The 19,477-nt window shown below is 40.4% G+C and overlaps 1 protein-coding gene, 1 long non-coding RNA gene and 1 other non-coding gene across 4 annotated transcripts; 2 read left to right on the top strand and 1 right to left on the bottom strand.

Moving 5' to 3' along the window:
• Positions 1 to 13: 13 nt before the first annotated feature.
• LOC104597013 (calmodulin-binding receptor-like cytoplasmic kinase 2) lies at positions 14 to 11,914 on the top strand. Its single transcript, XM_010258378.3, has 6 exons — positions 14 to 449; positions 693 to 937; positions 1,492 to 1,657; positions 2,153 to 2,239; positions 10,581 to 10,879; positions 11,417 to 11,914. The coding sequence occupies exons 1-6, from the start codon at positions 164 to 166 to the stop codon at positions 11,702 to 11,704; spliced, it is 1,371 nt and encodes a 456-aa protein (XP_010256680.1). The 5' UTR covers positions 14 to 163; the 3' UTR covers positions 11,705 to 11,914.
• LOC104597010 (uncharacterized) lies at positions 188 to 11,500 on the bottom strand. 2 transcript variants are annotated; one of them, XR_016083002.1, is made up of 5 exons: positions 11,361 to 11,500; positions 10,703 to 10,832; positions 8,029 to 9,147; positions 1,459 to 7,961; positions 188 to 326 (listed from the first exon to the last, which is right to left on the bottom strand). It is a non-coding gene; the product is annotated as an uncharacterized LOC104597010 (long non-coding RNA). The 2 variants fall into 2 exon arrangements; XR_735131.3 differs by lacking the exon at positions 188 to 326 and adding an exon at positions 966 to 1,345.
• LOC148801957 (small nucleolar RNA R71) lies at positions 8,222 to 8,328 on the top strand. Its single transcript, XR_016083265.1, has one exon. It is a non-coding gene; the product is annotated as a small nucleolar RNA R71 (small nucleolar RNA).
• Positions 11,915 to 19,477: the final 7,563 nt, after the last annotated feature.

Raw genomic sequence — 19,477 nt, 5'->3', positions numbered from 1 at the left:
TAATGCCGTCAAGATAAATAAAATAAATACCTTGACCCGGTCTTTATTCTTATAGATGTGAAATAAAACATATAAGAAGGAAATGGGAAATTGCTAATTAACATCAGATTCCAGCACATAATGTGATTGACCAGTGTAGCCTTCTGAATCACCCACTCTGCCAATGCAGAAGACATCAAATCCCCAAATTCTCAACCTGAGCAGGAGGAAGGCAAACTCCAGTTCTCGCCATTCTTTTGCATCACGCTACAATCAATCGCCTGCTTACCACGCACGCTTGAACAAGCCTCATGACGACAAGCAACAGAGTTTGAACTATTTCAAAGCTGTGGCGAGGAAAGTAAATAGCTTGGTTAGCACAATTCTCTTTCTCAGACGAAGGCCGGCCGGCAAAGGAACTAGAACCGAGGGCGGCAGCAACAGAGATGGTCACGTTAAAAATTATTCTTGTATGTTTTACTTTGTTTTATTAAAACCAGCACAAATTATATATATAAGCTTGTCTCTCATGAAAGAACAACCAAAATCCACTTTAATCAGTCATACCATTCTATCTGCAAAATACTCAAACTAAGACTGCAGGTAAAGCCAGATTGGGGAGTTATCCATGGTGGAATAGTGCAGCTAGGCAGATTTAGAAGTATATATATTCATGAATTGATGAACTGATTGGTTTTCCCTAAAAATTGCAGTTTCAATAGATGCTTCCACAGCAACCAATAATAAGAGTTCAACAATATTCAAAAGCTCTAGTTCCTATGTTTCATCCAGTAGCACAAGTACAGAGGTAGGGGAAATAAAGTTCTCCATAGAAGAGATTTACAAGGCTACGGAAAACTTCTCCCCAGCAAACAAAATAGGGCAAGGAAGATTTGGAAATGTCTATAAGGGGAAACTCAAGGATGGATCTATTGTTGCTATAAAGCGTGCTAAGAAGGTAAAACAAATATCTTATGCAAAAAAAGTGAGCAACAAGTCAACAACTATATTCCCAGTAGGCAGAAAATTGTGCCTTTGCCACTACACTGTATATGTGTCAAGTACATGCCAATCCAGATAAATTATATATTGCAGGGCACCTACTGGATGGGGCATATTTGAGAGATCATATTGATCAGACAGTGCTATCCGTTTGAGCACCAGAATGAGCAAAAAACTTTGCAATAATACAGGGACTTCAAGTTCTAAAAAATGGTCAAAGTCTTGGACGGATGATAGTTTTAGGAGCCCTCCACTTATATGGGGATAGAACTCTCCCTCATCCAAGAGGTAGCCTAACATCTGGGCAGTTGCAATTTGACTCGTCAAGGTGCCACATCTACAGTAAGGCAAGGACACAAGTTTTCTGCATCAAGACACAGATCAGAGGCCCGAAGTTAAAAAATATCCAATGTTGGATGATATTACTATTGAAAATTTTGAGAACACTGTTGGAAGCACAAATGTAAGATATCTTACCATTGATTCATGATGGTTTGGAATTTGTGGCAGACGTATGACAGGCATCTACTGGCAGAGTTTAAGAATGAAATCCAAACCCTATCAAAGATCGAGCACCTAAATTTGGTAAAGTTTCTTGGGTATCTGGAGCAAAAAGATGAACAAATTATTGTGATTGAATATGTTAGCAATGGAACACTGCGGGAACATCTGAATGGTAAGTCCAGTTACACACTTACACCTCTATCTGAGTGGATAGCATAACTACACAAGCAGGTAGTCTATACACATTCATATATTTCAAGCTTTTTTTAAATAAATAAAATCTCTTATTTGCAATTTATATATTCATATAAAAAATAAACAAGGAAACTACTTTTTCAGAACTTGCACATCAAAACAAGAACTATTAAATTTGTTAAGCTTGTGTCAAGTTTTCCAAAATATTTGCCTTCATCTAATCTCAGAACATATAGCCAACCCCATAACAAGGCATAGATGGTGATGATGATGATGATGATGATGACGACGATCTAGTCTCAGAATTCTTGGGCTATTTAAACCATTTATCAGAGACATTAGGGTGGTAGTTAATTTTTTTAGCATAGGCTTAACATTTCAGCAATAATTGAAATTGGGGAACTGTGCAATAGTCTCAAAAGCTCTACCTTTGTAGATTGGATTTTGATAAAAATGGTATGGTATTACACAGGTTCACGAGGAGATTTGGGTATTGCAGAACGGCTTGAGATTGCAATTGACGTAGCTCATGCAATTACCTATCTGCACATGTATACAGGCAAGAACTCCAAACCTAACTTTCCATATGCATTTGTCATGCAGATTTTAGTCAGAGATGAATGTCCATCTGATAAATCATAGGAAAAAGGTTATTAATAATAGGGATTAGTGGATATGCTTCTGAATTTTAAATGCAGTGTTTAGAAACATGGGCGTTTTTCAAAATTTTGTTTTTGAAAAATCAAAAGATAACTTTAAACAGAAACTACTAAGACCAGGAGTTGGCAATGGCCCCCTAACCACCCCCACCAAAAAAAAGAAAAAAAAAATGGTTTTAGGAGATCTATTGAATCTCATTGTTGGTCCACCAGACAGGCATTTTAAAATACTTTGGTATCTTACTCACCCCCATCCCCCAACAAAGGGGGGAAAAAATAAGCCCTCCAAAATTTTAAGAACTCAAGGCTCAGCTTGGAAAGAGTACAAAACTACAAATACAAATATGTACAATACAAATACATACAAAACAATACAAAATACAAAGTTTTGCACTCTACATATTTGTATTTGTAATCCTTCCAAACTGAGCCTAAAGGAATCGTGAAACTTTTTTTTGATCAATAAGGAGTCATGAAACTTTGATGCATCATATAGTTCATAGTTCATAGATGCTATTAATTGGTTAACAAATTACAACAAGGCCCTGCCCCTCCAAATTTATAGTAGTAACCATACATGGTCAATGGTTACTATTAGATAGCTAACAAAAAAAACAATCCACCTTCCATATCTACCACTGATTATTGGTTTATGAAAATATAGAACACTTGCTTTCCATTACACAAACACAGCACATGCATTTCCAAAACACGTCTAGCAAATTAAGGGATCCCCCCCTCCCTCCTTTCCCTTTTGTATAACTAATCACTATGTAAAGTTTTCTTATAGATTAATTACTATGTAAAAGGTTGAAGATGCCCACCATTTTATTCTTCTTGTGCACTACTTTGGGACCTTGTAATCCCTTGAAAGTTATTTGTTTGCAGGAATGCAACATCTACTTGTTTATGGGCCATATATATTGTTGTCTTTGTTGAATCCCACATTATAATCTTGCCATTCACAACTTTTTGCAGTATTAATCAAAGCACAAAATTGCTTAAAAATGTTTAATTAACCAAAAGATAGGTTGAATCCATCCCAGAAAACCCAACAATCACCTATGCTTTCTTAGAAAAGTAAACCTTTTCTAATATAAACTAAAGGTTCAGCAGCACAGCACTTATCTATGTGGAATGATGTACATAAGTCTAATTTCATTATCTGTCAGAAAGGTATGTATATTGCTACTTAATACTACAGATTTTATGTGTTACCTTCTTTAATATGTATTTACTATGACCTAGGTAATATAGGTTTAATAGTTTTTTTATAAATTCAATTTACTTAACACTACAGATTTTACAGTATATCTTAAGATGGCCAACTCTATTTTTCATTAGATAACCTCAACTGGGAAATTTATTCGACATATAATAAAAACTAAGAGAAGGAAAAAGTTATAGATATATGGTGCCATGGAAAGTTTTGGTAGAATACTAAATGGATGCAGTACAAACTCTTAGCTTAAGTTTTGATTTAGATGAATCGTTTTCTTGGGGGGACTACTTGTTGACACACTTCAAAAGATCTAGAGCAATCAGTAGTGCTAGGGTGAAAAGGCGGTTTGGCTCTGTTCACAGACAACCCAAAAACCTGACACATGTCAGGAGCCAACCCTTTTACTCATTCCTCCAGTTTATGTATTGAATCTTTTAACTAAAATAAAAGGAGAAGAAAACCAAAAAAGAAAATGCACAGACAACCCAAAAACATGACACATGTCAGGAGCCAATCCTCTTACTCGTTCCTCCAATTTATGTATTGAATCTTTAAGCTAAAATAAAAGGAGAAGAAAACCAAAAAAGAAACTGCTGGAAAAGGGACAGGAAATTACCCATTTGCATATCTGATATTACCTTACCACAAAATAGGATCACTTTACAGTTTCTTTTCCTGGACCTAAAAAACAGCCACAACAAGGACCAAAAAGCATACATGATGAGAATGAAAATTATCATATTTTTATCCCTTAACATTTAGTCTTTTATACTTATTTAGTGCCTAATTGGACTCACTATTCTTATATTTCGATTTAGGGCACGAAAAGAGGCGTTAGGTGAAAAACAAGGCTAATCAGGTAATTTCGCACAATTTCGGCGCCGCGTGGTAATTTGGGCATAACTCTCTCATCCGAACTCCGATTGAGATGATTCAAGATGCATTGGAAAGATAAGGAAAAGCTCTACAACTTTCATGTTTTGAGTTTTTGATAGATACGGACTGCATCGAGGTCAAAATCGGGCCCGAAGTCTCTGCAACCACACTGGAAATCACGATATGGGCTGAAAGGAGCTTGCAGCAAAGCCCAGTTCGCTGAAGAAGCCCATCAGAATTCGGCTGAGTTGGAGGGGGCGGACTGTTTCCAACTCCTCTTAGGAGTTCCTTCTCAAAAATAGAAAGTCTTATATCCTAATGGGATAAAGCTTATCTGATCTAATCTTATCTCTTAGGAGTTCTTACAAAGATGAACTCAACTCTTTTCTCTCTTTAGGATTACAATAAGAAGCAGATCTGATTAAGACTCTTTGTGACTCATGCCTTCAATTCAGTCGAATTCTGATGGGCTTCTTCAGCGAACTGGGCTTTGTTGCAAGCTCTTTTCTTCCCAAATCGTGATTTCCAGTGTTGTTGCAGAGACTTCGGGCCCGATTTTGACCTCGATGCAGTCCGTATCTATCAAAACTCAAAACATGAAAGTTGTAGAGCTTTTCCTTATCTTTCCAACGCATCTTGAATCATTTCAGTCGGAGTTCGGATGGGAGAGTTATGCCCAAATTACTACGCGGCGCCGAAATGTGCAAAATTACCCGATTAGCCTTGTTTTTCACCTAACGCCTCTTTTCGCGCCCTAAATCGAAATATAAGAATAGTGAGTCCAATTAGGCACTAAATAAGTATAAAAGACTAAATGTTAAGAGATAAAAATATGATAATTTTCATTCTCATCAAATCCCTCCACACTTAGACCTTGCCCGTCCTCAGGCAAGACAGAACTTAAGCAAACTATTCTACCACATTTTAAACTCAACCTTCCTTCATCTTTTTCCACAAATATTCTAGGTTAACTATTGCAAACCGTTAAATCAACACAACCAAGTCATACACGACTCATCTATCAACCAATTCGATTTTTGCTACTACAAACCAGGTAGTAAACTAGGGAAACCATTTTTATCTTCACTCTCTCTTTTCTCTTCTTGGTGAAAGTGAGTGCATTTTATGCTCCATCTCACTTTTGGGATTACTTGGCCAATAGGTGCATTTTATGCTCCATCCTACTTTCAAATTGCTGATTTAGTAGGTGCATTTTATGCTCCATCCTACTTTTGCATTGCTGACTAGTAGGTGCATTTTATGCTCCATCCTACTAGGTTACCTCAATTGTATGGTAAAAATATTTACCCTATTTACTTAAACCTGAATTTAGGACTAGCTCAAAAGGAAATGGCTTCAGATAAGTCGTGGATTTCATCATCGCACCTCATTACTGGGTTCACAAGAATTTTCCCAGAATATTGTTTCAATTGATTTCAAGAGAGTTGAGTTTTTTTTTAGAACATATGCAGAAAAACACAACCTAAATCAAATTTTAAAGCGCAACCTAATTTCTAACCTAAATCCCCTGGTAATCCCTCCACACTTAAAACTTACATTGTCCCCAATGTAAGGTAAAATGCAAAGAAAATGTGGAAATAACTAAACTATAAATGCAAAAACAAGAAGAAAAAGAAAAAAAAAAAACAAACTTCCCTATTTTTAATCATCAAAAACCGGATCCTCAAATTTTTGTAGTTGCAACTTCCAGTGTTTTCCCCTTTTATCCATCATGGGTGGGTTCAGCCTTCTTTGAGGTTGACGGGAAGATTTCGCTCCCTCTTCAAGCAAGATGTGATGCATGCATGTAGACAGGTTGATTCCTTTGATATCCGCAATCGTCCAACCGATAGTCGTCTTATGCTCCTTGAGAATCTGCACAAGTTGCTCTTCTTGTGGTGCACTAAGGCTACTAGAGATGATCACCGGTAATGTCTCTCTGTCTCCAAGGAATACGTACTTGAGGTGACTAGGGAGAGGCTTCAATTCTATAACGGGGGCCTGCAAAACAGAGAGTAAAGGCTTCCTGTCAGAAATCGGCAACATACTATTAGGAGCATTACCTGATTGTTGTAACTCTGGAGAATCATCCAAGGCTACAACAGTTTCCTACAAATCAGCATTCAGCATTGGCTCCTCTTTCTCAAGATGTTTACTAATGGAAACTTCCAATCCATCCTTCCCATCAAGTTCAAAGACCTCCTGTGCCAAAGAATCAATTGCATCAACAAAACAGATAGGATTATCATCAGCAGGATATTTCATGGCATCGTAAATATTAAACTTAACAATTTCACCATCAAATTCCATGGTGAGTGTGCCATTATGAACATCTATCTTTGTCTTGGATGTCTTTAAGAATGGTCTCCCTAGCAAAATAAGAGTAGTTTGATCACCATTATTCATATCAAGCACATAAAAATCAGCAAGAAAAACCAAATCATTTACTTTTATAAGAACATCCTCAACTACACCCTTAGGATAGGCATTAGATCTATCAACCAATTGAATCACTACACCAGTCTTATTTAAAGGTCCAAGTTTCAAAGAAGCATTTATAGAATATGGCATGACATTGATAGAAGCTCCTAAGTCTAACATGGCCTTCTCAATTCTAGTGCTACCTATCGTGCAAGAGATAGTGAACATACCTGGATCTTTGCACTTTGTATGGAGTTTTTTAATGACTGCAGAAACATTCTCCCCTACTCTCACCTTCTCACATCCTTTCAGTTTCTGTTTCCTTTTATGTGTACACAATTCTTTCAGGAATTTAGCATAATGAGGTACTTGTTTAAGAGCATTAAAAAGTAGAATATTTGTCTCACATCTACGAAAAGTCTCATAAAAATCTTTATACTGTTCATCTTTTCTAGAACCTGCTAAAGCATTAGGAAAAGGAGGTACCGGTTTATAATCAGAAAGGGGCGGAAACTTATGCTTAGGTACTTCGTCATCATCGGGAATGATGTTTTTCTCCTTTTCTTGATTCGACGATGCAGGGGCTACCTTTGATGGAGTTTAAACCTCTTTATCACTTCTCAAAACGATTGCACTTACATTTTCTTTTGGATTCACAACCGTTCGAGAGGGTAATTTTCTCGAACTTTGCGCCTCTAACCGATTAATTGCAGTCGCCATCTGGCCCATCTGATTGTCCAAACGTTGGATATTGACCCTTGTCTCCTGTTGAAATTGCAAAGTGTTAGTGGCAAGAGAATTGACAATATCCTCTAAAGACATACCTGAATTAGAAGTTTGGGCTGGCTGTTGTCTAGGGGGGTGTGGCTGATATTGCTGGTAAGTCGGGCGGTTTTGTGGATTCCCATAGCTGAGATTGGGATGATCCCTCCATCCTGGATTATATGTGTTTGAATAGGGATCATATTTCCTATGCGGTTGCCCTGGAAAACCATCTGCTGCATTTACTTGCTCAATGGGCTCCTCTTGAAGAGTTGGGCACATATCAGTTGGATGCCCTACTACTGAACATATCCTACAAGCCTTTACCGCTTGCATGTTACCTACAGCCATTTAACGAATAAGAGAAGTCATACTTGCAATTTGTTGTTCTAGGGAAGAGATATTTACCTCATTAGCATGCTTTGATGGAGGGTTGAACTTATAGCCGAACTGTTGAGAGTTGGCCGCCGTATTTGCAATCAAATTTCTCGCGGCATCAGGAGTTTTATCTACTAAAGCTGCTCCACTAGCAACATCAATCATGCTCCTATCAGTGGGTTGAAGACCCTCATAGAAATACTAGATCAGTAGCTGCTCGCTGATTTGATGATGGGGGCAGCTTGCACATAATTTCTTAAAACGTTCCCAGTATTCATGTAGGGATTCCCCGTTGTACTACCTTACACTACAGATTTCCTTTCTGATGTTGGCCACCCTTGAAGCTGGGAAGTACTTCTCTAAGAATAGCCTCTTCATTTCGTTCCATGTAGTAACACTCCCGGAGGGTAGATAATAGAGTCAATCCTTAGTCGAATCCTTCAGAGAAAACGGAAAAGGCTCTCAATTTGATTTGTTCTTCAGTTACCCCCGTGGGTTTCATACTCGTGCATACCACATGCAGCTCCTTCAGATGCTTGTGAGGATCCTCACTTACAAGACCGTGAAAAGTGGGCAAGAGATTTATCAGTCCAGATTTCAATTCAAAATTAGCATCAGCATCTAAAGCAGGAAAAGTTATGCATAAGGGTTGTTGATTCAAATCAGGTGCAGCAAGCTCTTTCAAGGTTCGGTTTCCAGCCATGATGTCCTCTTCTCCAAATCAAAACCGTTAACAGATAAGGAATCAAGATCTGGATCGTTCTCTTTAGAATGACTCCGAACTTCCCTCCTTAACCTGCGCAAAGTCCCCTCTATTTCTGGATCGAACTGCAAATCACCTTTCTTAGAGAATCGAGTTATAGGCATAAATCAAGGAAACCCTAATAAACCATGAACGACATACCATAAAAATAAAAATAAAAAAAAAAATCTAGAATGAATGAATAAATCAATAAATAAGATAGAAAATACTCTATGCTAAAAAAAATTCAAGAAACTAAACAATGATCACAAAAAGCACAAAAACTGATTAGAAAAACTCCCCGGCAACGGCGCCAATACACCTCATCTTTCTCCTTGGATCTGAAAACCAACCGCCAGCACACTAGCTATGTCGTTGTTCCCCAAATATCTTGGAGAAGGTTATCCCTGTTGCACCGCCCAAAATATTGACAGTTGCAGTAAAAGCAGTGTTAGGGGTTACTTTTATGGCATTTCGGCAATTGTAAATACAACCTAAAATAAACTCACACTGTTCTGGAATTTCAATTAAGATTGGAGCATGAGAAAGAAATTACACAACTAATCATTTTTTTCTTACCATTTAGGTGTATATCTGTTGCCACTGTAATAATGGAAATTGAGGAAAAAGAGAGACTTCAAAAATAAGGGAAGAAGAAATGGGAAGAAGGCATTTCTTTCCAGTTTCTTCTTACTAGGAAATTAAAACATATTCCAGGTTAATGTATTTATCTTAAAAATTGCAATGGGTATAATAGGTGGAACAATTTCCTTTTACTGTGTCTCACTGTGCAATTGAGTTGTCCTATATCATCAATGAAAGATCTAATGTGGAGTGATAATATATAATTTTATGATGTGAAATACTGATGAACACAGTTTTGATAAATAACAGTTATAAATTCATGCTCTCAAAGTGACTTCCCCATCAGGGCTGCAAACTATATCTGCTTGTCCAAATTCAAATTTAAACCTAATCCAGTTAAGGATAATCTGTACTTGTTTAACTTATAAATGGATCTAACATGGATCCGCTCCTATTTAATCTGATAGTGTGTGTGTAATATGTTGTATGTCTACTATTTACTACAGATTCATAGGTTCGTCTCATAGAAACTATTCATGGTATACAATATAAAAGCTTTTTAATCTATTTATTAATAATATATAGTATTTTGATAACTTTTTTTTTACTTTACTAATGTTATTCAACATTCAAATTTGATCCAAATTCAATCCAATGGATAAGATTCAACCCCAATCTGAATATAGTTTAATCAAATTCGGATCTACTTATATCCTATTTGATCTAATCAGTTTGCAGCCTTATTCACCCCTGGGAGGGAGACAAAGTTCCTGGTCTGTCCCTAATTAAAACAGGCCCACTTTGTTAGTAACTGTACTTTTTTTGGTAATAAATAAAAAAGAATAATTATTAAACAAGAAAGAAGAAGGAAACAAGGAGGTGATAAGATATCACCCACACATAAAAAGAAACAGCAGCAACACCAAATCTCGCACCTCCAACACACCGACAAAAAAACAAAAGACAACAACTCAGAAAAAAGACAAAACAAACACCACAAGAAACACACTACTAATAACACCACAACAAATCAAACTTCACTAGATTCCACACCCCTTTATATTAACTGTACTTCCAACAGGAAGCTTCCATTATTGTGGTATTTGCTATGGACCAATTTGAAATCTCCCCTTTATAGTTCTTCAAATTACAAGTTTTCTTTTAGTAAGTAAAGAAAAGAAAAGATGCCCTATGTAACAAACATTTGATAGACTAAACACTTTTAGAATGCTAACTTTTTGTCGCTGATTTACAGATCAGCCAATCATCCACAGAGACATAAAAGCAGCAAACATTCTCATTACAGAGAAATTCAGGGCTAAAGTTGCAGACTTTGGATTTGCACGTTTATCTGCAGAAGATCCAGGAGTAACTCACATTTCCACACGAGTCAAAGGTTCTGCAGGCTACTTGGATCCTGAATACCTCAAAACATACCAATTAACTGAAAAGAGCGATGTATACTCCTTTGGTGTATTGCTTGTAGAACTAACGACAGGAAGGCACCCTATAGAAAGGAAAAGAGGGCCATCAGAGCGGATTACAGTAAAATGGGTAAGTACTTCAGGATAGCAATAAACTTAAGTATTATCTCTATTATATGTTTCTTTCTTTCTGTGATTCGATGGTACTAAAATATGAGAGTAGCCAACCCATTGTCATCCCAAGTTCATATTGCATTCAAGTGGATAATATCAATCTCTAGAAACGTAATCTATGATCTATCCCTACTAAGCTACTATAAAATAGGTTTTCTTTAATTCATTCAGACACAAGACAAGTGGCTGATGCATCAAAGCATTTATAAAAATAAGCCAAAATTATTAGATACATAAATTACATAAAACCAGATTACGAGAAGCACGAATAATATCATATAAGTAGAGAAGTTTCGACCAAAACATAATAGGAGAAGTATCTAATGCCAGTCAGATAGAAACACAATTTGCATACAGCTAATGGTACAAGTAGAGAAGTATGGAATCCACTGCTAACTCAGAGACAAGTTGAAAGAGTTTCGTATTCAAAAACTGACCAGATTCAATGTTGCAATCTTCGTGAAATAAGCAACCAACAATTCTGTGTATGCAGGTAATGCAGAAACTTAAGGAAGGAGATGCAGTGCTGGTGATGGATCCGAGACTGAGGAGGAGTCCGGCCACAAACCAGGCAGTGGAGAAGGTTCTCAAATTGGCCACGCAATGCATTGCGCCTTCGAGAGAGTCGAGACCATCCATGAAAAAATGTGCCGAAGTCCTATGGGAAATCCGGAGGGATTACAGAGAGGGTGGCGGCCTCTCTTCTTCTTCTTCCACTCCTCACCGTTATTCGAAGCAACATCTGGACAAGGACCCCAAGTTCTCAATGAAATCTTTTTAGGGTTTAAAGATCGTGATTCGTGAAAACGTTGAAGCTTCTTCTGAAATCTGAACGAGAGATAAATCTTTTGTTTTTTTTTTTTATTTTCTCTGTAATCCATTTTGTGATTTTTCTTCTCTTTATAGCGAGGTTGGCTGTAACAATTTAGGATGCTTGTGGTGTAAGTAATGAACGGTTCGATCTTATAGTGGAGGATTGTTATTGGGAAAAGATTTATCCATAAAAAAAGGGAAGGATCGACGGCTTGGGCTATCAACAGGGCTCTCCCGCTGAGGTTATCACAGTATCTATGTGCCCGTTCGGCGAGAGTTGAAGCTCAGCAGCTTCTGGCTTTTTGAGATGGATCCATACAGCTTGAGCTTGGGCTGTTCGTTTCAGCCTTTTTTAAACAGCTTATCCAGTGCACTCAAAGTCAAGGTTTTAAAAACCGGCTCGGAAATGAAACTGTTCTAGCTACCGGTTTTTTGGTTAGTGGTTCAACCATCCGGATCGAATGGTTCAGACGGTTTGTATATTAAGGCAAATGTTTATATGAGATTTGCCCTAATATGCATACCTCATATAAGAAAGAAGAGATGTCGGCGCCAGAAAGGAGAACTATTATTGGTTGTGAAAGAAAAACAGAAAGAAGAAGAAGGAAGGAGAGAAAGAGGGAAGAAGAAGGAAGAGGAGGAGGATGATTTGATGCTCACCGACAACGATAGCAGCGACGGTGAGGCAGCAGCAATAGATCAAGATCTAAGATCCAAGTTCTCGGATATCAAATCTGAGATCGATTTCCATAAAACACTTATTGTCTTCTTCTTCTTCTTCTTCTTCTTCTTCTTCTTCTTCTTCTTCTTCTTCTTCTTCTTCTTCTCTTTGTGCTAGATCCCATATCTGAGTTCATGTCTCGGACTAGATTTCATATCGAGTTCTCCTCTCTGCAACTTTATATTGAAAACCGCTAGTCGGGTCAAATGAGCCAACGGTTCGACCGCCTGGGTCAACGTTTTTTTCTAACAAAGTCAACGGTTTTTTTACCCAAGAACGAATTAGGAGTGAAACAGAACCGGCTGCTTGGACGGTTTCCGGGCCGAACAATCTGACTGTTTGGGTCAATGACGGCTCAAAAACATTGCTCAAAGTAATTGAACCAGCTTGGCAGAATGTCTAACTCAACCCTCTCAAAGGGGTATTATATAAGATGCTAAATGAACTAAATAATGCACCATGCAATGATAACTTAGTTGACAGTTCAAGCTGTCAAATATAAGACAGCCAAAGCTTTATCCTTAGACCAAAAAAAAGGGAAAATTCCTGATACTTTGGGCCTAGGGCCATTTTGGTCTCCGAACTTTAAAATGTGATTGATGTTGCGCAATTCGGCTGCTCCCAGCTGGAGGTGATATGGCTTCCAGTAGACAACGGGCTTAGGAAATCTGCAAGGAGTGAATCAGAGAACCGGGGGTGCTTACCCGGCGAGGTCGCTCCGATGCTTAAGTTAGTACTTGGTTGCGAGCTGATAGTAACTTAGAATGCAAGAGGGTTTGAGAGCAGAGATTACGCGTACCTTTCACCCTCGGGGGGTGGGGCCTTTATATAATGGAGTCCTCGCGGGTTTTGCGGAGTGGTTCTGGGATCCTCATTACGATGAGGTCCGTTTCCGCGTTAATTGGGGATAACGCTGCCAGCTGATAAGGTTTATCACTACTGCCCGAATCGGACGGGGGAGATAGTGCTAGCTGTAACGAGGCGTGATCCCGTAAGGCGTGGAATCTGGTGGCGAGATCTCCAGAGTTGCCATGCAATGGTCGGTCAATATTACCCAAGCTAGTGCCCTTTGAATCTGACCTGGTATGAATGCCGAAGTACCTTGGGACCGAGGTGGTCCTGATGCGATCGTGCCCCGAGGTGAACTTGTCTTGAGGTGGTTCAGTTATCTGAGATCGATCCATTGTGGACTTGGTGCATCAGAGTGACCTGCCACCCTGCAAGTTAGGTTGTGTCCATGTGCCCCCTATTACTAGGTCGGGCCGAATCACCCTACATCAATTGCCCCCACTCCCCGAGCCAGGGGTCCTGACCCGGTGCGGGGAGTTCATGATGAGCCAATTGGATTTGGTCCAAGGTCTGGGCAGCTAGTCAGAAGATTCACGGGTCGGACTTGTTCGGCCACCCGGCTCAACCAGGAAAACCCAGGCTGCGTCTGGCCTACGCGCAGACGTCACACGATCTATAAACTCCGCGAACGTCAAAAAATGCGCTAAACCAATTTTATCCTTGGGGGTCGCGCAGCCGGTTTTCCTAGGAGTCGTTGGATCACTTCGATCTCAACCGTTAGTTCTCGGACATAGCGGCTATAAATAGGGGGTCCGCGACTCATTTTTCTCGCCACAAATTAAGTGATTAAGCTCTCCCGTGGTCGCGTCGGAGTCTTTCAACTCGCTCTTCTTTTTGTTTTCCGAGGTCGTCCTTCTTTTCGGTGAATCTGTGTTTTCCTTCGTTTGTTTTTCCTTTGCCTTTTAATCATGTCTAGTTCTAGTGTAGACAGACTTTTAGGTAGTTCTAGTGAGGTTGAGGGTGTCGTGGTGCAATCCACGGCCCTTGCTGGGGAGGCCAGCTCGCCGCTGGGTGACTCCCCTCTTCAGTCTTTAGAGGAAACTTCTATTCCCGAAGTTGAGCCATCTCAGCTCGGGGAGACCGAGGTTCAAGAAGAGGGTCCGTCCTCTATAATGCCCCATCTTCTTCCCGGGTTCGGGATCCAGATGACTTTGGTCCTTCTACTCTAACTTCTGATAGGCTAATGTACCTAGTAGCTCGCTATCGTCTTCCTGATAGTTTGGTTTTTAGCCTTCCCTTAGGTCAATATCCTTGGGCTCATGATCACCATGAGCTCGCGGTCTTTGAGGAGCAGCTCGCAGTCGGGCTGCACTTCCCGCTTCACCCTTTCATTATAGAGGTAGTTAAGTTTTTTAACATTACCATCGACCAACTACACCCGAACTCTATTCAGAATATAGTTGGCACTATCTCTTTGTTCCACACATATAACCGGCCTCTGTCCCTAGATACCTTCAGCTCGATCTATGCGATCAAGCGAAATTCCGCCTGTCTGCGCGGGGATGCCAGACAGAGTTATTATATTTCACCTCGGCCTGGGTTCAAAGTCCTGTTCGGCTGCCCGAACAAGGTTCCAGCCTGGAAGAGGAGGTATTTTATAGTCTGAAATCCTGAGGGGTGGTCTTTTCCAACTCACTAGAGGGTGGCTATTAAGGATCCTGGGTGAGCTTGGATGCAGAAACTAGGGCAGTCATCAACTCGTGGAGGGACCTCGTCTTGAGATGAAAGATTTATTGGCCGAGGATAAGCTTGTGCGAGCTGGTCTGAGGCCTCCTGGTAGGTTTCCACCTTGGTTTTGTATTTTAAGGTTCTTTTTAGTTCGCGGCTAACCTTTTGCTCTTGCAGTTACCATGCCGGAGGTCGATGCCGAGAACCTTCTCAAGAGCTCTCAGAGAGGGAAGAAGAGGAAGGCTTCGAAGAAGCTTCGCCGGGAGGCCGGTCCTTCAGCCCCTGCCCCATCCGAACTCCTGGCCTTGGAGCCGACCTCTGCCAAGCTCCCCGAGGAGGAAGTTCGTCCTCGACCCCCCGTAGTGGACCTGGATGACGACCAGGAGGAGGATGCTCAACCTCATAAACCGGGGAGCACTTCTGTACCCGAGCAGGAAAGCGTCCAACCTCACAGGCCGGAGAGCACTTCAATACCGAGGTCCAGGTCCTCCAAGCAGAGCATAATGACTCTTCAGCTCGGAATGCGCAAGAGCAAGGACGCTCTTGACGAGGTCGTGGAGTGGGCTGACATGTTTACAACTAGACTTGTTCATGGGCCGGGTGGCCCGACGGGCCGGCCCGGCCCAACCCAACCCCCGGACGGGCTTGAACATGCTTATAGGCCCGCGGGCTTAAATTTGGGCCAAAAAGCCCGGCCCACAATAAATTCGAGCCGGGCTCGGTTTTGTCAAAATAGCCCGACCTAATATTAAACTTAAAATTAGTTATGTGATTATGTCCATTTGAATAAATTTTTTGATTTAAGAATGTAAAATTGTGTTTTAAAATATAAAAGAAAGGGAAAAATACCATCTTGTAGGCCCATTGTTCATTTAAATAAAAAAAATACTATCTGAATTTTTAATTCTAATTTTTCAATTAGGTCGGGCTTCGGGCTTCGGGCTCGGGCTCGGGTTTCGGGCTTTTTACCAGGGCCGGGCTCAGGCCCAAGTTATAGGCCCGTTGGTCGGGCCAGGCTCGGGCTCGGGCCTAGTATATTTTCATTAGTGACAGGTGAAAGTCCGGCCCGAGCTCGGCCCGGCCCATGAACAGGTCTATCTACAGCCATGCTCAAAAGCTGAGCTGTCGGGCTGCCGGTTATTGCATGGTGGTAAAAGTGATGCAGGATCTGCGGCTAGTACTGTTGGAACTGTTGGACCTGTTGCATTTGGACTTGAATAGCCCGCACGCAGTGTACCAAGACGTCGAGCTCATTCTGCCCAACTGCAAGGGGAATTACAGAGGGTTCAGCAAAGGTTGCACCCACCGTAGGAGGGAGTGGGGCATTCACCGGTGCTATGACCCGAGGCACATTCAGTGTTGGAATCCCATCTGCAGAGAGAGGCACACTGTCCGATACACACGGATGGGACTTGAGGTTGCCCTCCGGAGACGTTCATTTCAGCGTTCTGTCCGGCGTTACTGGAGGATGCCATGGATGCTTTTTTGAGGAAAAGGCTTCTTGTACCGATTCCCACAGACGGCGCCAAATGATGCTGCGCAATCCGACTGCTCCGAGCTGGAGGTGATCTGGATTCCAGTAGACAACGAACTCAGGAAATCTGCAAGGAGTGAATCAGAGAACCCGGGGGTGCTTACCCGGTGAGGTCGCTCCGATGCTTAAGTTAGTACTTGGTTGCGAGCTGATAGTAACTTAGAATGCAAGAGGGCTTGAGAGCAGAGACTACGCGTACCTTTCACCCCGGGGGGTGGAGCCTTTACATAACGGAGTCCTCGCGGGTTTTGCGGGATGGTTCCAGGACCCTCGTTACGGTGAGGTCCATTTCCGTGTTAATTGGGGATAACGCTGCCAGATGATAAGGTTTATCACTACCTTCCGAATCGGACGGGGGAGATAGTGCTAGCTGTAACGAGGCGTGATCCCGTAAGGCGTGGAATCTGGTGGCAAAATCTCCGGAGTTTCCATGCAGTGGTCGGTCAATATTACTTGAGCTAGTGCCCTTTGAATCCGACCTGGTATGAATGCCGAAGTGCCTTGAGACCGAGGTGGTCTTGATGCGATCGTGCCCCGAGGTGAACTTGTCCCGAGGTGGTTCGGTTATCCGAGTTCGATCCATTGCGGACTTGGTGCATCGGAGTGACCTGTCACCCTGCAAGTTAGGTCGTGTCCATGTGTCCCCCTATTACTAGGTCGGGTCAATTCACCCTACATCAGTGATAATTCAGTACTTGAACTTTCAAGACGTGTCAGTCTAGTATCTACTGTTAATCAGTCGTTAAATGGCATTTGAAAAAGATATAAATGCCCTTTTAGTGTCATCTAATTTTCTTTATCAACCATCCAAACATTGATAAAAATTAACAGTCCTAAATCCTTCTCTCTTTTATTCAAGAAAGTTGGGGTCCAAAATGCCCACTGAGACGTGACCCCAACCTTCTTGAATAGAAGAAATAAGGATTTAGGATTGTTAATTGTTTGTCAACGTTTGAATGGTTGATACAGAAAATTAGATGACATTCGAAGGGCATTTTATGTCTTTTTCAAATGTCACTTAATGGCTGGTAAACAACTGATTAACGGTAGATACTGCATCGACATGTTTTGAAAAATCGAGTACCGAATTATCGTATTTTAAAGTTTGGGGACCAAAATAGCACTAAACCCAAAGTACAGGTACTAATCAGGAAATTTTCCAAAAAACTCCATATCTTTAACCAAACATTACTCATAGGGAAAAAAAGAATTGGCCGTTCATATTCAACAGCCTGTGCTGTCAATAGACTCTTTCTGTATGACACATTTTTCCTAAAACCATGTTGCATGGATTCATATGTGTCGCACAAGGAAATCATTTTACACGGTATAGGCCATAGGCTGTTGAACGCATCCAGCGCTAAAACCATTACAAAGAGCTTTTGCAAAAGTGGCATCATGTAGGGAGAGTACTCCTACTGGACAAGCTTTTTTCAGTGGCTGCAGCTGAACCAAACATATATGTAGTAAGATAAGCTAGCATTCACAAGCAGATTAACTCAAACCCTTATTTTAGAATATCTTTATAATTGTAATAGAATATATTTGCATGACAAAGATTAAATATATCAATTTTACAAACTGCAATCAGCCAATCACCCAATTAGGTGGAATTTTCTATGAGATAATCTCTCAAATGAGACCCATTTAAATGGGTTTTCTCCTATGGTTTAATAATTTGCCTCAATCACAGATAAAAGTTCCCATGTCTTACAGTAAATACCACCAATGACTATATAATCTAGGTGGTAAGTTGGCATGCTTCCTCACCCTTGCATAAAAATCTAATAAAGCAGGTTATTTGGGCTGGCTGTCCAAAAGTTTGACAACTTTGGCTGTCACCAAGGCTCCCCACACAACATGTATTCATACATCATGAAGGATTAGCAAGAGATAGCCTTCTTGATAGCCTAGACGGTTGAACATGGACAGTCAAAACTTTATTGCTGTTTTCCGTAGATGATTTATTCTTGAACTTACTGGCATATTTAGGCGACGGGTCCTCTTACAAGCAAAAATTCTGCATGCACTCTACAAATAGAGCATCCATCTCACATTGAGAACATGGTGCAGGTAGGCCCAACTCAAGCCTGAGCCGATCCATACCAAAGTTTTTCACTGGTTAGGTTTGGATTTTTTGTTCTCGGGTTGGGTTAAGGCCCAAGACTTTAATTTTTTTTTGGGGGGGTTGGGCTCAAGCCTAGCCCTTCATGCATATTTATTTACATACATATGTGTATATATATATATATATGCATATATGTATATATATTTGTATAAATGTATACATGCATGTGTAATTTTAGAGTGGGTTTATTGACCAACCTATGCTCGGCCCATGCCCAAATCCTCCCCAAATGCATCAAATTACAATGCTGAATGGGATCAGGTTGGAAACCCAAATCTTAGGGCTGGGCCTAAGTTGACCATAAACATGGCCCAACCTGTCCAACTTGCAACTTTACTTCCTATAAATTTAACATATAGTAAAGAAATATTTCTGACATACAGTTAGATGCCATGTGGGCAAGGTTTTTGCTTACAGGAGATCTTGTCACTAAGGCTCAGTTTGGAAGGAGTACAAAACAAATACGTAGATTGTAGAGTACAAAACCTTGTATTTTATATTATTTTGTATATATTTGCGCTGTACATATTTGTATTTGCTTAGCCTAAGTGCTACAAGACAAGTGTATAACAGAGATTTGGGATCAAATCCCACTACCACAAGATTTAGGGGCTAAGGGTATGAGGATGGGTTACCCCTATTGTGTAGTCCAAAAACATGGAAGGAGAGAGAGAGAGAACTGAAAAACTTATTGCCTTCTCTTCCAAAGCTGGATAGCTTACTATAATGTTTTATTATTTAAACATTTTATCCACTGACAAACAAAATAATAAAATCATTTTTTAAGCAAAAGAGTAAAAACATTATGGATACAACCTACTCCCAAAGAAACTGCTTTGCA

Source organism: Nelumbo nucifera, chromosome 2, assembly GCF_055504915.1.
Source record: "Nelumbo nucifera cultivar China Antique chromosome 2, China Antique-T2T, whole genome shotgun sequence".
NCBI classification, from domain to species: Eukaryota; Viridiplantae; Streptophyta; class Magnoliopsida; order Proteales; family Nelumbonaceae; genus Nelumbo; species Nelumbo nucifera.
This window is presented reverse-complemented; position numbering and strand designations above follow the sequence as displayed.

Excerpts from the sequence above, each read along its gene's own strand:
- LOC104597013 (XM_010258378.3), top strand. The coding sequence starts at position 164 with ATGCAGAAGACATCAAATCCCCAAATTCTCAACCTGAGCAGGAGGAAG. Across the intron at positions 938-1,491 it reads CTATAAAGCGTGCTAAGAAG|ACGTATGACAGGCATCTACT; the intron begins GTAAAACAAATA and ends AATTTGTGGCAG. Across the intron at positions 2,240-10,580 it reads CTATCTGCACATGTATACAG|ATCAGCCAATCATCCACAGA; the intron begins GCAAGAACTCCA and ends GCTGATTTACAG.